Below are 18,634 nucleotides of genomic sequence, written 5' to 3'. Positions count from 1 at the left end.
ATGGCACAGCTATACCAGCACTTAGGGAGGCTGAAATGGGTGGACCACCTGAGGTCAGGAGTTCCAGACCAGCCTGACCAACATGGAGAAACCCCATCTCTACTAAAAAAAAACAGAAAATTAGTCAAGCGTGGTGGCACATGCCTACAATCCCAGCTACTAGGGAGGCTGAGGTAGGAAAATAGTCTGAACCCAGGAGGCAGAGGTTTCAGTGAGCTGAGATCATGCCATTGCACTCCAGCCTGGGTGACAAGAGTTAAACTCCATCTCAAAAAAAATAAAAATAACAAACTCTTGTCTTTGCTTCAAAGTAGGGAGAAGAGGATACTTCAGGAAAATTTTTATAGCTTATTTACTGTCAGAAAGTTATATATATTCGGCCGGGCACGGTGGCTCAGGCCTGTAATCCCAGCACTTTGGGAGGCCAAGGTGGGTGGATTACCTGTTGTCAGGAGACCAGCCTGACCAACGTGAAGAAACTCTGTCTCTACTAAAAATACAAAATTAGCCGGGCATGGTGGTGTATGCTTGTAATCCTACCTACTTGGGAGGCTGAGGCAGGATAATTGCTTGAACCTGGGAGGCGGAGGTTGTGGTGAGCTGAGATTGTGCCATTACACTCCAGCCTGGGCAGCAAGAACAAAACTCAGTCTCAAAAAAAAGAAAGATAAAAGGAAAGTTATATATATTCATCTCAGTAGTCTGAAAGCTTAGATGATCAATCTGCATGTAATTGGAAATGGACAAAGGAGAAAAATTGCTGGGAAATTTGTCCTGTTCGATATACCACCATCAAAATGTGACACTTTTTTTTTTTTTTTGAGATGGAGTCTCACTCTGTCACCCAGGCTGGAGTGAAGTGGTGTGATCTTGGCTCACTGCAACCTCTGCCCCACCGGATTCAAGCAATTCTCCTGCCTCAGCCTCCCAAGCAGCTGGGATTACGGGCGCACACTACTGCGCCTGGCTAATTTTTATATTTTTAATGGAGACAGGGTTTCACCATGTTGGCCAGGCTGGTCTTAAACTCCTGACCTCAGGTGATCCACCCACCTTGGCTCCCAAAGTACTAGGATTACCAGCATGAGCCACCACACCCGGCCAAAATGTGACACTTCTTCCCTGTCTAGCAGTGCAAGATCTTAAAGTCAGATTACAAAACAAGTTGTATTCTGACTTTATCATTTTTCTCTGCACTTCTAGGGCATGCTTCTCTGAACTACTTAAATCCTTCATAGTATAGTGAGCATAAAGGAGGACGCAAGCCAAATGTGTACGTAAATTAAATAGCATGATTTAATTTAGTTGCTGCTTAACCCTGAATCCTCTTAAGTTAAAAAAAAAAGTTATAATTAACTATTAACGTTAATGAATTTAAACCTTCCAGAAAGCATGAATCCAAAAGGAAATGTCCAACAGGTGACATGAGCCAGATATTTTATGGCCTTTCCAGTTTCAGTCTCAATCATTCTAAACATCAATGGGGGAAAAAAATTCTCTAGAGTTTTTTCAGTTTTATTCTTCTAGAGCACAATTTTCTGGCCTGTTACTGAGTACGGTCTTCTAACAGGTACACAATTAACTCGTAAGTAGACAACACAATGGCAGTATTTGGGATCTGCCGGATGAGCTGGGCAAAGAGTCCTCTATAAAAGGCGAGGTAGCCTTCTTCCCGGAACACCAGGCGCGCCGTCTGGACAAAGGACTTGTACTTGGTGCCCTCCTCCCGGAGCCTCGTCCTTATGACTTCTGCAGAGAGAGAAAGACCTACTTTACACCAGATATTAAGTGGGGAAAGAATCCACAACACACAGCTTTACAACTGTCAAGGTTAGGCCGGGTGCAGTGGCTCACGCCTGTAATCCCAGAACTTTGGGAGGCAGAGGCAGGCAGATCGCTTGAGCCCAGGTGCTGGAGACCAGCCTGGCCAACGTGGTGAAATCCCATCTCTAGTAAAAATACAAAAATTAGCAGGGCGTGGTGGTGCATGCCTACTATTACAGTGGCTGAGGAATGAGGATCGCTTGAACCGGGGAGGTGGAGGTTGCAGAGAGCCGGGATCACACGCTAGCCTGAGCCACAGAGCAAGCAAGACTGTCTCAAACAATAAATTGTCAAGTTTACGATATCTATTTCCCATCTCAGCTCTATTTGGACAGAAGAGTCACATACCTAGAGAGACAATGAATAATTAAGTTATTTTTAGAACCTTTTCCAACTCTAGGATTTGGTCAACTATGGATGCTTAGATATACACAAAGGTGCAAAATAACTTTTTTTTTTTTTAAAGGCAGAATCTTGCTCTGTCACCCAGGCTGGAGTGCAATGGTACGATCTCGGCTCACTGCAACCTCTGCCTCCTGCGTAGCTGGGATTACAGGCACCCACCATCACACCCGCTTAATTTTTGTATTTTTAGTAGAGACGAGGTTTCACCATGTTGGCCAGGCTGGTTTTGAACTCCTGATCTCAGGTGATCTGCCCACCTTGGCCTCCCAAAGTTCTGGGATTACAGCAAAATAACTTTTAAGGGGTTAAAAAAAAAGCTTAGTTTGAATGGGACTTAATGTTACTCCCAATTAACCAAGTGCTAATTTCTCTGAAGATGTAATTCGCATGAAGTATGCAGTATATTCAACAAATTCTTTTCTTACACTTTTCAGTTTTTTCCTCCTCCTGCAAACCTGTTCTACTCTGTCCAGCTCAAAAGCCACCCTCTCCTTTTGCCAGCCTTTGCCCATCTGGACCTCCCTCCCAGGCGCCCACAGTTGGACATTGATCACTCCTGCCCTCACATGGACCTCAGCCCTGGGAGGCATCAGTGACCTCTTTTCTCAGGTGTCCTTTGGGGTCAGCTTAGCACCCCAGCACACGAGGGAGATTCAGCACCTGTTACTGAGTTGACCATGTGCATTTGTCATGGCTGACGGTACAGTAAGTTTATGAAAATAAACCTGTTTTTCATGGCACAATAAGCATTTTTAAAAAATAAGCAGGTCAGTAGGTCAACAATTCTGTAACTTAAAAAAATAAACTTACCCAAAGTAGCCTTACTTAAGATTCCATTAAAAGTGGAGGCTGAGTGATTTTTAAGTTTAGCTCCCATATTATTTTGATTCAAGGAATATTAAATAAAATCCAGATTTGTAGCTTCTTCGAAAACAGCAGAAGTTCAGCAACCCAGGGTCTGCATTTCTGAATGGCAAGTTTTGGCCACAACCAGCTGTAGGTGAGTAAGTTCGAGGCCTCCCCACCCCCCAACATGACCTTACCTGCAGGGACCTTGCGCTTCAACGTGCGCCACGGAGGTCTAGATACCACAAATGACAACCCTGACAGCTGTTTTACTGTTCTGCAAGAACAAAAGCAACACGTACCGTGTGGATAAGCAATGCAGGAGGCACAGCCCTTAGAAAGAGCAGCAGCTGCCATAAGTCCAAAAAAGCCTGTGGAATTTTTCTCAGTCCCATTTGCAGAAGAGGCTAACGGAGCTTCTTTCAGATACTTCTTTAAACTTTCATAAATAGCAAAGCAGATTATCGTTTCGGAAATTCCAGCATACGAGGCAGTTAATCCTCTATAGAAGCCACGAATGCCTTCGGTCCGGTAAACGTAGCGAGCACACTGGAGTGTATTCATCTGCTTAGAGCCCCTCACTCTGTGTAAAAGAGACCAGCATAGGCTGTTAAGGAGACATATCATGGTGGAATACACAGAGACATCACACAGTAGGAGAAATGGGTCTTCCTTGTGGTGTTAGGATAGATACTGGTTTTCGTCTCCATTCCTGGCCCCTAACTCCCATAGCCCTTGCCTTTTGTTATCATGTGGGGTGTGTGAGGCCTCAGGGGCAGCCTCTGAGAGTCCCTTGTCCTCCTTTCACCTGCCCCAAGGCCATTCTCTAATGTCCCTACACCTTTCTGATTGTTGGTCTTACTCCATGAGAGTCCCCTCCTATCCCCTGGGGGAAGCAATGCTGCTGGCATGAAGCTCCCACAAAAACCTAAGAGGACAGGTTTCAGGGAGCTTCCAGAGCTGATCCAGTGGAGGCTCCTGGAGGGTGGCCCCAAGGGAGGGTATGAAAGTTCCCCGTCCTTTACTCTGTACCTGTCCCTACCTGTCTCTTCTTCTGTATCTTTCCAATGTCCTTCATAACAAACCAGTCAACTTTAAGTGTTTCCCTGGGTTCTGTGAGCCACTCCAGCAAATTAATAGAACCCAAAGAGAGGGTCACAGGAACCCCAACTTGAAGCTGGTTGTTCAGCTCTGGAGGCCCAGACATGCAACTGGCGTGTAGGTGGGTAGGGGTGGGCAGTCCTGGGGACTGAGCCCCCAAACTGTGGAATCGGACGCTATCTCCAGGTAGACAGTGTTGGAACTGAACAAAAGGACATCCAGCTGGTGTCTGCTGCTTGTGTGTGGGGGAAAAAACCCCTGCACATTTGGTCACACAGGTCATCTTCTGGGTCAATGACTGTTGTGGTGTGACAGTGGAGGAAAAACATGCTTTGAGGAGAGTTTTTCCCACGTATCTTTGTACTGTTGTCAGCTGATCCTCAGCCCACTGTGAGGCCAGACCAATTAGCTGGGACACCTGACAGAATACTACCTACATCTGTGTCAAGAGTCATAGAAACATGTTCATAAAAACATTAGCATTTGACCTAATTTTAGAAAGAGCTGCAGGGAGCAGTAAGACTTATCACAGACGACCTACAAATGCAAGACAGAACAATCTAGAAAGCTGATCGTGGCACATCTGCTAAATTAACAGTCACAAGCCATGACACGCGGGCAATGCTTTCAGTGGAATACAGGACTAAGTTAAAGGTAAAGGATGATCACAAGAGCCAGGTGCAGTGGCTCACATCTGTAATCCCAGCACTTTGGGAGGCCGAGGTAGGAGGACTGCTTGAGGCCAGGAGTTCAAGACCAGCCTGGCCAATGTAGTGAGGCCCCATCTCTAAAAAAAAAAAACAGTAAGAAAGAAAAATAGGAACATTCCAACCTGTTGGTGAGGCTTCTCATTAGATTTCTGACAGCACTCATCTCCAAATAGTGTGTTTTAATTCTATTATTGCTAAATTCATAAAATTAGTGAACGAAAACCCTCAGGTACAGAGGCTCCTACCCCAGGACATAAACTATTTATGAACTGCGGCTGCAAGGCAGGGAGTGGGCCACTGGATGAGTGTAGTTAGGTGTGCACTGGTCACACGTCACAGGCCCCTCCCAAGAGGCGAAGACCTGAGGCCCCCTTTGGGCTTCAGTCAGTCTCAGCTGGCCTCTGTCCCTTCTTTATCATCTCCCCAGAGACTGCTCCCCGTTCCTTAGCCACAGTGACCTTTGTAACACAAATCCAACTGTGCAACTCCTGTGCTCAAAACCATGCAGAATTTCTCATCCATGGCACTACTCACATTTGGGGCTAGACCATTCAGTTAGGGGAGAAGGGGGCTGTCCTGTGCCTTGTAGATGTTTAGCAGCAACCCAGCCTCTATTTACACTAGACGACAAAAACACCCACCCCGGCTGTGCTAACTACAAATGTCTCCAAACTTTGCTGCTGACTGTCCCCTGGAGGGTACACCCCATCTCCATCCTCATTTCCCCTGAGGACCACTGCTCTGATGACTTTCCACTGCCCTCAAAACCCAACTCCAAACTCCCTTTCAGGCCTGGGAAGGATTAGGCTCCCCTGCTCCTCCAGTCTTATCTTTCCAAAATTCCCTTTTCCGGCGCAGATGCACATAGTACACACCAACCACACTTCCTGTCTTACAGATCCCCAGAACTAACATGCTTTCTGTTCTATTTTTTGAGACAGACTCTTACTCACTCTGTCCCCCAGGTTGGAGTGCAGTGGTGCGATTTCAGCCCACTGCAACCTCCACCTTCTGGATTCAAGCGATTCTCCTGCTTCAGCCTCCCAAGTAGCTGGGATTACAGGTGTGTGCCACCATGCCCAGCTAAATTTTGTATTTTTTGTAGATACAGGGTTTCACCATGTTGCCCAGGCTGGTCTCAAACTCCTGAGCTCAAGTGATCTGCCCACCTCAGCCTCCCAAAGTGCTGGGATTACAGGCTTGAGGCACCGTGGCCGGCCTAACCATGCTTTCTTGCCTCAAGATTTCACTCACCCTCTCTCTGCCCAACTCTTCACTGCTGCCCCCATCTGGCTATTCTTTTTTGTCTTCTAAATCAGTGTCATTTATTGCATTATTTAAATAACACAAATAGGTCTTAGGAATCATCCGGCATTTTATTTCTATAGCTGGACAACTCTTAGATCTTATTCATCTGCCTGCTAAACAGTTCCTTCTTCCGAGACATAGATATCGTCCAAAAATTTCCTGATATCCTTGTTTTTAAGTGTTGTGGCTTGCGGAATCAAGGCTACTGAAGTTGAAACAAGCTCAGTGTCATTTCCTTCAAGGATTCAATTCATCTTTCTGGGCTCAAGATACTGAAAAAGCAATACCTGGTCTCATCCGAACCCTGTGGATGTATTTTTCACCCAGGAAATTTTGGATTTCAACAAGAGACCCATTCTCCTGGAAAAGAATGTTGATGGGGAAGTGAGCACACGCAGACCTCATCTTGTAAGGGAAGCCCAATTTAATACCCTTGGTCATGTTCTCTACATAACTACAAACAGCCTGAATGGCAGCCAGTTCCTTTCTGTTACCCCACCATTTGTCACCCGGAGCCTCTTTTTTTCCCTCTCCAAAAAGACTGAGTTCTACACTGAAGTGACTGACGTCCCTCCACAGGGTTCCTCTGGGGCCCTTCACAATAACTGTGTAGCCCTTTAGGGTAATGTGGGCATTTTCTGGAATGTGGACAGTCTGACTGCTGAGAATGGTCTTCATTCTCGCAGTGGATGTGGCAATGCCCCCGGGCTATTCTGAAGATGATAGCTGGATGCTGCTGCCTCGGAAGCCCTCCCAACCTTCTCTGTCCTAACCCAACCTGTACTGGGGACTCTTGAGGGTCCAGTGGCACCCTCAGCACCCTTATCCCACCAAACTTGAATTCTCTCCCTTTTTTTGAGACGGAGTTTCACTCTTGTTACCCAGGCTGGAGTGCAATGGCGAGATCTCAGCTCACCGCAACCTCTGCCTCTTGAGTTCAAGCAATTCTCCTGCCTCAGCCTCCTGAGTAGCTGGGACTACGAGCATGCGCCATCATGCCCAGCTAATTTTTTTATTTTTAGTAGAGATGGGGTTTCACCATGTTGATCAGGATGGTCTCAATCTCTTGACCTCATGATCCACCCGCCTCAGTCTCCCAAAGTGCTGGGATTATAGGCGTGAGCCACCACACCAGGCCTAAGTTTCTTTTTTATCTGTAAAGCTGTAAGCTCCTAGACGAAGCTCCCTGCTTTTTCCCTCTTGACTAGTGCAAGCAACAAATATCCATTGCTGAGGGACAAATATTAACAGAGCTCACCCAAACAAAGTTCTAAAGTCTTCTGAGCACCATAATTATTAGGCAGAATGACAAGAACGCACATAAAGGCTCTCAGCTGACGGACCCATTTATCCCTTGCTGAACAGAAGTGATATAAGGACACTGTGGAACACTTGGAATTAGGAGGAATTACCAAAGGCTTTCAGGATAGGTGACAGCATGACCAGGAAGGGGAGGGGGGATCTTGGGTGAGGGACAGCATACATGGGAGACAGAGGTATAAAAGCACATGACATTTTTGGAAAATTACAGGACTGCTGAATTAGGAGTTTACCCTGAGAGGAACAGATTCATTGAAGGAGTCTGAGCAAGTGGTCTGTTCAAATGATTAGGCCTGATGCGAGTTAGAAGGCTCTCTTTCGGACAGAATAGATTGATTGAGGGAACTTGGAGTCAGTGACTCATGCAGAAGCTATCACGGTCATTAGAAAGAAAAATCAACTGTGGCCCCCTACCTACCCTTCCTAGGGTGTTCTCACTCCCTGCCTGTCTTTTTTTTTTTTCCAGACAAAAATCTCACTCTATCACCCAGGCTGGAGTGTAATGGTGTGATCTCAGCTCACTGCAACCTCCACCTCCTGGGTTCAAGCGATTCTCCCTAGTAGCTAGGATTCTCAAGCCGTAGTAGCTAGGCTTACAGGTACCCACCACCACACCTAGCTAAGTTTTATATTTGTAGTAGAGACGGGATTTCGTCATGTTGGCCAGGCTGGTCTTGAACTTCTGACCTCATGATCCATCCGCCTCAGCCTCCCAAAGTGCTGGGATTACAGGTGTGAGCCACCGTGCCTGGCCAATATAGAGGTTCTTAATAGAATGCTCGTAGTTCCTTCACTTGGACTGGGGAGAAAACGGTATCTTTAACCCTAATCCCTAACCAAAATCAGCATTCCTTTAATTATGAATGAAGACAAACAGGCCACAGTAGTAGAAGTGGTAGTGGTAGCAGTAGTGGTGGTACTAGTAGTGGCAGTGGTAGCAATAGTAGTGGTGGGAGTATTAGTGGTGGCAGTAGTAGTAGTAGTGGTGGTGGGAGTATTAGCAGTGGTGGTAGTATTAGTAGTAGTGGGAGTAGCAGTGGTGGTAGGAGTATTAGTGGTGGTGGTAGTAGTAGTGAGAGTAGCAGTGGTGGTGGGAGTATTAGTGGTGGTGGTAGTAGTAGTAGTGGGAGCAACAGTGGTGGTAGTAGTAGTGGTAGTAGCAGTGGTGGTGGGAGTATTAGTGATGGTGGTAGTAATAGTGGGAGTATTAGTGGTGGTAGCAGTAGTAGTGGTAGTAGCAGTGGGAATAGCAGTGGTGGTGGGAGTATTAGTGGTGGTGGTAGTAGTAGTAGTGGGAGTAGCAGGTAGTAGTAGTGGTAGTAGCAGTGGTGGTGGGAGTATTAGTGGTGGTGGTAGTAGTAGTTGTAGTACTGGTGGTAGTAGTAGTTGTAGTACTAGTGGTAGTAGCAGTGGTGGTGGGAGTATTAGTGGTGGTGGGAGTATCAGTGGTGGTGGGAGTATTAGTGGTGGTGGTAGTAGTAGTGGTAGTACTAGTGGTAGTAGCAGTGGTGGTGGGAGTATTAGTGGTGGTGGTAGTAGTAGTGGTAGTACTAGTGGTAGTAGCAGTGGTGGTAGGAGTATTAGTGGTGGTGGTAGTAATAGTGGGAGTATTAGTGGTGGCAGTAGTAGTAGTGGGAGTAGCAGTGGTGGTGGGAGTATTAGTGGTGGTGGGAGTATCAGTGGTGGTGGGAGTATTAGTGGTGGTGGTAGTAGTAGTGGTAGTACTAGTGGTAGTAGCAGTGGTGGTGGGAGTAGCAGTGGTGGTAGGAGTATTAGTGGTGGTGGTAGTAATAGTGGGAGTATTAGTGGTGGCAGTAGTAGTAGTGGGAGTAGCAGTGGTGGTGGGAGTATTAGTGGTGGTGGTAGTAGTAGTGGTAGTACTAGTGGTAGTAGCAGTGGTGGTGGGAGTATTAGTGGTGGTGGGAGTATCAGTGGTGGTGGGAGTATTAGTGGTGGTGGTAGTAGTAGTGGTAGTACTAGTGGTAGTAGCAGTGGTGGTGGGAGTAGCAGTGGTGGTAGGAGTATTAGTGGTGGTGGTAGTAATAGTGGGAGTATTAGTGGTGGCAGTAGTAGTAGTGGGAGTAGCAGTGGTGGTGGGAGTATTAGTGGTGGTGGTAGTAATAGTGGGAGTATTAGTGGTGGTGGTGGGAGTAATAGTGGGAATAGCAGTGGTGGTGGGAGTATTAGTGGTGGTGGTAGTAGTAGTGGGAGTAGCAGTGGTGGCAGTAGTAGTAGTGGTAGTAGCAGTGGTGGTCGGAGTATTAGTGATGGTGGTAGTACTTGTGGTAGTAGCAGTGGTGGTGGGAGTAGCAGTGGTGGTAGGAGTATTAGTGGTGGTGGTAGTAATAGTGGGAGTATTAGTGGTGGCAGTAGTAGTAGTGGGAGTAGCAGTGGTGGTGGGAGTATTAGTGGTGGTGGTAGTAATAGTGGGAGTATTAGTGGTGGTGGTGGGAGTAGTAGTGGGAATAGCAGTGGTGGTAGGAGTATTAGTGGTGGTGGTAGTAGTAGTGGGAGTAGCAGTGGTGGTGGTAGTAGCAGTGGTGGTGGTAGTAGTAGTAGTGGGAGTAGCAGTGGTGGTAGTAGTAGTGGTAGTAGCAGTGGTGGTTGGAGTATTAGTGATGGTGGTAGTACTTGTGGTAGTAGCAGTGGTGGTGGGAGTATTAGTGGTGGTGGTAGTAGTAATAGTGGGAGTATTAGTGGTGGCAGTAGTAGTAGTGGGAGTAGCAGTGGTGGTGGGAGTATTAGTGGTGGTGGTAGTAATAGTGGGAGTATTAGTGGTGGTGGTGGGAGTAGTAGTGGGAATAGCAGTGGTGGTGGGAGTATTAGTGGTAGTGGTAGTAGTAGTGGGAGTAGCAGTGGTGGTGGTAGTAGTAGTAGTGGGAGTAGCAATGGTGGTAATAGTAGTAGTAGTGGGAGTAGCAGTGGTGGTGGTAGTAGTAGTAGTGGGAGTAGCAGTGGTGGTCGGAGTATTAGTGATGGTGGTAGTACTTGTGGTAGTAGCAGTGGTGGTGGTAGTGTTAGTGGTGGTGGTAGTAGTAATAGTGGGAGTATTAGTGGTGGCAGTAGTAGTAGTGGGAGTAGCAGTGGTGGGGGGAGTATTAGTGGTGGTGGTGGGAGTAGTAGTAGTGGAAATAGCAGTGGTGGTGAGAGTATTAGTGGTGGTGGTAGTAGCAGTGGTGGTGGGAGTATCAGTGGTGGCAGTAGCAGGAGTGGTGATGGCAATAGTAGAGGTGGTGGTAATAGTAGTAGCAGTGGGAGCAGCAGTGGTGGTGGGAGTATTAGTGGTGGCAGTAGTAGTAGTAGTGAGAGTAGCAGTGGTGATAGGAGTATTAGTGGTGGTGGTAGTAGTAGTAGTGGGAGTAGCAGTGGTGGTAATAGTAGTAGTAGTGGGAGTAGCAGTGGTGGTGGTAGTAGTAGTAGTGGGAGTAGCAGTGGTGATAGGAGTATTAGTGGTGGTGGTAGTAGTAGTAGTGGAAATAGCAGTGGTGGTGGGAGTATTAGTGCTGGTGGTAGTAGTAGTAGTGGGAGTAGCAGTGGTGGTGGGAGTATTAGTGGTGGCAGTAGTAGTAGTAGTGGGAGTAGCAGTGGTGGTGGGAGTATTAGTGGTGGCAGTAGCAGGAGTGGTGATGGCAATAGTAGAGGTGGTGGTAGTAGTATTAGTAGTACCTGGGATTTGACACAAATAGAAGTATTTTCGTGTCACATTACATTTGTTGAAAACATCAAAGGGCACTGTTTATCATCACTTCTTAGAAATTATGGTAGTTACTGGACTACTGCTGGATCTTGTTAATGTGTTAAAGAGGCATACTACTATATCACTGATAAATGTATTTTTAAGAACCTTATTGTAAGGCCTGGTGTGGTGGTTTATACCTGTTATCCCAGAACTTTTGGGAAGCTGAGGTGGGACGATTGCTTGAGCCTAGGAGTTGAGACCAGCCTGGGCAACATGGCAAGATCCATCTCAACAACAAAAACAAAGTTAGCTGGGTGTGGTGGCATGCATCTGTGGTCTCAAACTACTGAGGAAGTGAGGCTGATGCAGGAAGATTGCTTGAGCCTGGGAGGTCAGGGCTGGGTGGCAAATGAGACCTTGTCTCAAAAAATACATGAATCTACCCGGGAGGCAAAGGTTGCAGTGAGCTGAGACTGCACCACTGCACTTCAGCCTGGGCAACAACTGAGAGCCTGTCTCAGAAACAAAACCCCCAAAACAACAACATTATTCTAAAAAGAGCCTGCAGGTGTCACCAGACTGCCAAAGGAATCCACAGCCCGCCAAAATGTTACAAACCCCTGCCTGGAATTTTAGGGCAGAAACCTATCACAGCTGAGGGCCTTCGGAGACTAAAATTAGCCTTTGAGGTCCGAGGACATTCCGTGTTCTGCCTTTACGGTCCTCCCTTTGGAAAGGGAGGCCATCCGAGGAGAATCCACAGCACTCCAACTGGGGTGGGGTCTGCAAAGGCAGTCACTGGCTATCTGAGAAGGCAGCTCAGGGGACACAACCAGAGAAACCCCCTTCTTCCCATTTGTCATCTCTCTCGGCCCTCACCTTCCCGTGATGCTCACAGCACAAACCTCAACACAAAAGGAGCCCCACATGTGCTTAGATTTAGAAAACGAGGAGGGGGGAGAGCTAAGGACTCTGTGTCTCATCCCTTAGAGATATGGGGGAATTGCGGAAGAAAAAAAAAATCCCAAAAATCCTTTATTAAGGAACAAGTTATTACTTGTTAATAATAAAGTACTTACTACTTACTTTCGTTCTAGCTGCATTCGGGTTTTAACCATCCATATAGGATTCATTAAGGAATTTGTGATAAAAGCTGGAAAAAAAAAACAGTAAAGGTCAATACTTATTAAAGATTTCTATTATCATGTGATAAACTTTGAAATCAGGATTTCAGTGGCCTAATCAAAACAGATGGCAGGGGGCAGTTATATTTCTATCCTGCAGATAGAAGCTTTGGTTTCCCCGCTAAGTGTAACATCTACTGGTATTGCTGGATCTAAAAGAAGTTTCTCTCATTTTTCTAGAACCCCTTCTAGTCTTTTCAGCCTCTAGGTGGTGCTGTTGCTATTTGTGTTAATGTGATTCCTACTGTAAATTATAACTGTCCTAAACCCCAATTTATAAGCTTCAGATACGGAAATAATTTGTTAACTTTTAAGACTGATCTGCTTATAGGAACCATTTTTTCAGTAAGCCTTCTCCATCTAATTTTTTTTTTTTTTTTGTAGAGACGGGGGTCTCTTTTGTTGCTCAAGCTGGTCTCAATTCCTGGGCTCAAGTGATCCTCCAGCCTCAGCCTCCCACAGTGCTGGGATTACAAGCATGAGCCACCACATTCAGCCAAGCCTTCCTCACCTCAACACTGTGAACCATTCCAGGACAATCAAGAAAAGCAACAACATGGTATTAATCTGACACACGGTATCGCTTCTCTAATACCTCACGCTCTCCACAATGCCGGGGGAGCAGATTAATTTGATACTAGGATCAAATACTATGCCACTGGTTTTAAGGACTTCTTTAAGGCTTATTTACCAAGGGCTCTTTCTAAATTAACTTGGCAAAAGTTATAAAGCGGATTAGTAGTTCATAGCTCACGGCAACTCACTGCTGGCCTGTCTTTAAGCGAACAGCAACCTGTTTGGAACTCTGCCTTTCCTCCTCGGAGCTCTGGATTACACAGCAATGGCTTCCTTGTAGAAACCAACTTTAATATTTTCTATTCAGGGTCCAGAAATAATTAGCTATAAATATTCAGACAGGTTGGTCGCACTTGTATTTGGAGTAACAACAGAATCAAAACTGGTGTGCATCTTACAGACTGGTAGGAGATGCAAATTGTTTGTAAAATGCCAATTTACCTTTCTAGGCACGGCCTAGTGGTGGCTCACACCTGTAATCCCAGCACTCTAGGAGACTGAGGCGGATGGATCACTTGAGCTCAGGAGTTTGAGACCAGCTTGAGCAACATGGTTAAACCCTATTTTTGCAAAAAATACAGAAAAATTAGCTGGGCAAGGTGGCGTATGCCTGTAGTTCCAGCTACTCGAGAGGCTGAGGCGGGAGGATGGCTTGAGCCCAGGAGGTAGAGGCTGCAGTGAGCTGAGATCATGCCACTGCACTCTACCCTAGGCGACAGAGCCAGATCCTGTATCAAAGCAAAACAAAACCAATTTAAAAAACCCCTTCTATTTAAATGGACATAGAACTCTATATGAAAGAACCTTCTCTCAGAAAGCTACACGTTCATGTTTTGCAACCAGTACATCGTGGAGAAAAGTCCTGCTGTGACTTTTCTGTAGGAAGTGGAATGGTTCCCTCAAAAGAGAACAGATGCCCTACTAGCTGCCACGGACCCTATTGGAAAACTCCACTGCAAGCCCCACACCCTAACTGCATCACCCAGAGTTAGAGTCAGGAGTGCCAACTGAGCCGGGTGAGGTGGCTCATGCCTATAATCCCAGCACTTTGGGAGGCCGAGGCTGGCAGATCACGAGGTCAGGAGATCGAGACCATCCTGGCTAACACAGTGAAACCGTGTCTACTAAAAATACAGAAAATTAGCTAGGCATGGTGGCACGTGCCTGTAGTCCCAGCTACTCGGGAGGCTGAGACAGAATCGCTTGAACCCAGGAGGTGGAGGTTGCAGTGAGCCGAGATTGCACCACTGCACTCCAGTCTGGGGATGGAGTGAGACTCCGTCACAAAAAAAAAAAAAAAAATGCCAACTGTACACAGTGTGTGTGGGACCCTCTATGGGAGGATCACGAAGAAAGCAGCTCTAATTTTAGAAAATCATCTGTTGGTGGTGGGTGCAGTGGCTCATGCCTGTAACCACAGCACTTTGGGAGGCCGACGGCGGATCACTCGAAGTTAGGAGTTTGAGACCAGTCTGGGCAACATGGTGAAATCCCGTCCCTACTAAAAATGCAAAAATTAGCCAGGCATGGTGGCAAATACTTGTAATCTCAGCTACTCGGGAGGCTGAGGCACAAGAATCACTTTAGCTTGGGAGGTGGAGGCTGCAGTGAGCTGAGATCGTATCACTGCACTCCAGTCTCATCCTAAAAGAATGAGACTCTGTGTCAAAAAAAGAAAAAAATCACTTGATGGGAAAACAGGAAGACATGAAAAGTTATGACTATTCCTTTAGAAGAAGGAAATACAAGTTGGGCACAGTGGCTCACGCTTATAATCCCAGCACTTTGGGAGGCTGACGGGGGTAGATCACGAGATCAGGAGTTCAAGACCAGCCTGGTCAACACGGTGAAACCCCATCTCTACTAAAAATACAAATATTACCAGGGCATAGTGTCAGGTGCCTGTAATCCCAGCTACTTGAGAGGCTGAGAAAGGACAATTGCTTGAACCTGGGAGGTGGAGGTTGCAGTGAGCTGAAATCATGCCACTGCACTCCAGCCTGGGCGACAGAGCGAGACTCCGTCTCAAAAAAACAAAAACAAATAACAACAACAACAAAACCTCCCAAAGTATGAAATACCAGTAGCATGTATAGAGCATGTAAATTCTGAGGGCAAACAAAGAGCTTTAGTAGCCAAGGAAAATGAAATCAAGCCACAAACCGCTCTGACTCATTGTATCAGTTGTAACAAAGCTTTAGAAAAACTATTTTAGGTGCAAAGGAAGCAGGGAGCTAATTTCTAATTCCTGGAGAAACTGTTTGGCACAATGCATGCTTTAGAAAAGCGAGAGAGAAACCCTCTCTTCACTCACTAGGGTAACATACCTGCAGAGCCAGCTGAGAAAATATGCACAATATTGCTGTTAGGCACGAAAATGCCATTAAATTGCTCTTTGGCTTTGGAGTAACATGCAAAGTATACAGCCCTGTTAGAACAAAGAGAACATTATAAAGAAATCATCATGGTGCAACTTTCTATGTCCCTCCAGAACACCTGAAAAATTTAGGAAAATAAAATGGGAAAGACGCTGCCATGTAGCCAAAAAGGTCGTCCTCGCCTGTGCTAAAACCAAAACCTGCCACAGGCACATTCAGGAAGCCCTCGTTTGTCCCTCCAGAAATGATTTAGTGATGACAGAGGTGTTTGAAGTAATTGAGGGAGGTGAGATTTGGGGAAGACATCTACAAAGTCCTTTTACATTCTTCATTCTGGATAAATGCCAATCCTTTAAGCATCAACACATTGGAAGTTTAACTTTTTAAAATATTTCTAGAATAGACCACTTTCTCACCTTGTGCCAAAATGAGAATGTTGAATATAATTTGAACTGTTTTTGGACGACTCAGGATCGCACAGAACAGTCATCATATCATGCCTGTGTTTTCATAAAGGGTCCTCCCCCACCCCTCCTTGACTATTGCAGAGTGGTCCTGTCACCCGTTTTCTCTTCACTTTGACCCCCACTGTCTTCCCTCTTGTTGGGGCTGGGGAATAAGAGCTACTTGGGATTTTTCCTTTCTTTCACCAGCAATGCAGGGAAAAATGTTTCTTCTGCTGGCCAATCGATCAATCATAGAATATACTTTTCAGGTTAGGATCTCAACTGCTTATCATTATTGTGTTATAAAAGTCTTCCTGGTCGGGTGCAGTGGCTCATGCCTGTAATCCCAGCATTCTGGGAGGCCGAGGTGGGTGGATCATGAGGTCAGGAGTTCGAGACCAGCCTGGCCAACATAGTGAAATCTTGTCTCTACTAAAAATACAAAAATTAGCTGGGCATTATGGCACGTACCTGTAGTCCCAGCTACTCGGGAGGCTGAGGCAGAGGTTGTGGTAAGCCGAGATCACACCACTGCACTCCAGCCTGGGTGAAAGAGCAAAACTCCATCTCGGGAAAAAAAAAAAACAAAAAAACCAAAAAAACAACAGATTCTGATGTAGGTCTGGGCTGTACCCTGAGATTGTATGTTTATAACAAGCTCCCAGACAATACTAACGCTGCTGGCCATGTGCCATACTTAGAGTAGCAAACACTTAGAGTCCATTACGATGATTATAGCAGATTTTCATACTTAAGAATATGAAGAATACAGTAAGTAGAATGTCTTTCTTTTACACACTGAAGAAACACCTACAATTTTCAATGACTGTTTGCTATGCCCACTGTATTTAGGCAAATCCAACACAGAAAAAGACACTGGTCATTCAGCAGCATCACCCTTTGGTACGAAAGGGCCCAACATTCCATACAGCTTTGCATGGGCTAGCTGGAAAGTTTAATGCTTACCTTGATGGTGCAACTCCAACCAAATTTGGACCCAAGCCTCTAAAAAGTGACTTTGGTCCCTCTTTCTCCAAGATTGACCTGAATAATAAGAAAAGACAAATCTTTAAAACCCCTTAGGCAAGGCCTATGAAAAATGATGAGGAGTCAACCTTCCCATTAGTTTCTTGAGAGAATAAAATGTTTGAGTGATCTCAGGCTCGACTCTTACCTGATTCAATTACAATACAGAATGGGAAGGCTGTAGAATACTGCTATCACACACACAGTGAAAAACTATGCTTCAGAAAGCATCGGTTAGACATTTTTTCTTTTTTGTTTGAGACAGAGTCTTGCTCTGTCACCCAGGCTAAGTGCAGTAGTGCGATCTCGGCTCACTGCAACCTCTGCCGCCCAGGTTCAAGTGATTCTCCTGCCTCAGCCTCCCGAATAGTTGAGATTACAGGCACCCACCACCATCCCCGGCTAATTTTGTATTTTTAGTAGAGACAAGGTTTCGTCATGTTAGCCAGGCTGGTTTTGAACTCCTGACCTCAGGTAATCCGCCTGGCTTGGCCTCCCAAAGTTCTAGGATTACAGGCCTGAGCCACTGCACCTGGCCCAGTGTGACATATTTTCAAGACGCCATTTCCCCTGTTCACACAACAGGAAGCTGTGCAGGGTCTACACTATACAATGAGATCCTGTGAAGGTAGGAAGAGTATGGCAGAGGGTTCCACACAGGGAATAATATCCTCATCATAACAAGATTCACTGGGAAACAGGTTCAGAGATTTCTTTTGCATTTACTGCTTCTAATAATTCTATCTTATAGATCTTTACCTTATATAGTAGAATCTTATACAGGGATATACGGAATAGAGCCAGCTCAGTGGCTCATACCTGTAATCTCAGCACTTTGGGAGGCCCAGGCAGAAGGATCACATCACTTGAACCCAGGAGTTCCAGACCAGCCTGGGCAACATAGTAAGACGCCATTCCTAGAAAAAATTTAAAAAATTAGCCAGGTGTGGCAGTGTGTGCCTGTGGTGCCAGCTACTCAGGAGGCTGAGGTGAGAGAATTGCTTAGCCTGGGAGGTCAAGGCTGCAGTGAGCCATGATCACACCACTGCACTCCAGCTTTGGCGACAGAGAGACACCCTGTCTCAAAAATTAAGAAAAAAATCACACCTGTAATCCCAGCACTTTGGGAGGCCGAGGCGGGTGGATCACGAGGTCAAGAGATCGAGACCATCCTGGTCAACATGGTGAAACCCCATCTCTACTAAAAATACAAAAAATTAGCTGGGCATGGTGGCGTGTGCCTGTAATCCCAGCTACCCAGGAGGCTGAGGCAGGAGAATTGCTTGAACCCAGGAGGCGGAGGTTGCGGTGAGCCGAGATCGCGCCATTGCACTCCAGCCTGGGTAACATGAGCGAAACTCCGTCTAAAAAAAAAAAAAAATTAAGAAAAAAAAAGTTGGTTTGGGGGGCAGATTTTAAGGAATAGAAAACTCTAAAAATTTTCACGGACAGGATGACGGTTATTTAAAACCAAAGCCTACTATCTTAAGTCCAAAGATTATACCATGACTGCTTTTTCTTTTAAACTTTTTTTGTGTGTGGTGACATACGCATAATAGAAAATTTACCATTGTAACCATTTTTTTTCATTTTAAGAACAATTTTTATTTTCTTGCTTCTCATTTGAACATTTAATAAAAACGTTCATTTAGGTTGAGATCTTAAAGTTGTCAGTGAAACCTCAGATTTACCTAACAGTTTGCATCCAGTAGTTTTTCGGGGTAACACAAACATCTGTATGGCCAAATGTTAACTCATTTATTTTTGTGTTAATATCAAATTAATATTTGCAATATAGTGTCCCTAAACAAATATAAAAACTTCTTGGAAT

At 45.7% G+C, this 18,634-nt stretch overlaps 2 protein-coding genes and 1 pseudogene across 4 annotated transcripts in view; all 3 read right to left on the bottom strand.

Annotated features, from left to right (window-relative positions):
• Positions 1-1,272: 1,272 nt before the first annotated feature.
• The window catches only part of SLC25A33 (solute carrier family 25 member 33), a 46,733-nt gene continuing 29,371 nt past the window's right edge, over positions 1,273-18,634 (bottom strand). For all 3 annotated transcript variants that reach the window (XM_064363213.1, XM_064363214.1, XM_012473698.3), the window contains 5 exons: positions 16,744-16,821; positions 15,281-15,381; positions 12,280-12,346; positions 3,378-3,658; positions 1,273-1,749 (listed from right to left, as the gene is read on the bottom strand). In XM_064363213.1, coding sequence (XP_064219283.1) covers positions 1,547-1,749; positions 3,378-3,658; positions 12,280-12,346; positions 15,281-15,381; positions 16,744-16,821 — 730 coding nt within the window. In that variant the 3' untranslated portion in view covers positions 1,273-1,546. The remainder of the gene's footprint in view (positions 1,750-3,377; positions 3,659-12,279; positions 12,347-15,280; positions 15,382-16,743; positions 16,822-18,634) is intronic.
• Positions 6,293-9,136, bottom strand: LOC105731796 (large ribosomal subunit protein uL6-like; annotated as a pseudogene).
• LOC135269372 (mucin-2-like) lies at positions 8,782-11,894 on the bottom strand. Its single transcript, XM_064363135.1, has 2 exons — positions 11,876-11,894; positions 8,782-11,246 (listed from the first exon to the last, which is right to left on the bottom strand). Exons 1-2 carry the CDS (start codon positions 11,892-11,894, stop codon positions 8,782-8,784), a joined length of 2,484 nt encoding a protein of 827 aa, XP_064219205.1.

This window comes from Aotus nancymaae, unplaced genomic scaffold, assembly GCF_030222135.1.
Source record: "Aotus nancymaae isolate 86718 unplaced genomic scaffold, 86718_ANA_hifiasm-v0.15.2.pri h1tg000053l, whole genome shotgun sequence".
Taxonomy (NCBI): Eukaryota; Metazoa; Chordata; class Mammalia; order Primates; family Aotidae; genus Aotus; species Aotus nancymaae.
Note: the sequence above shows the minus strand (reverse complement) of the source record. Positions and strands in the feature narration are given on the sequence as shown.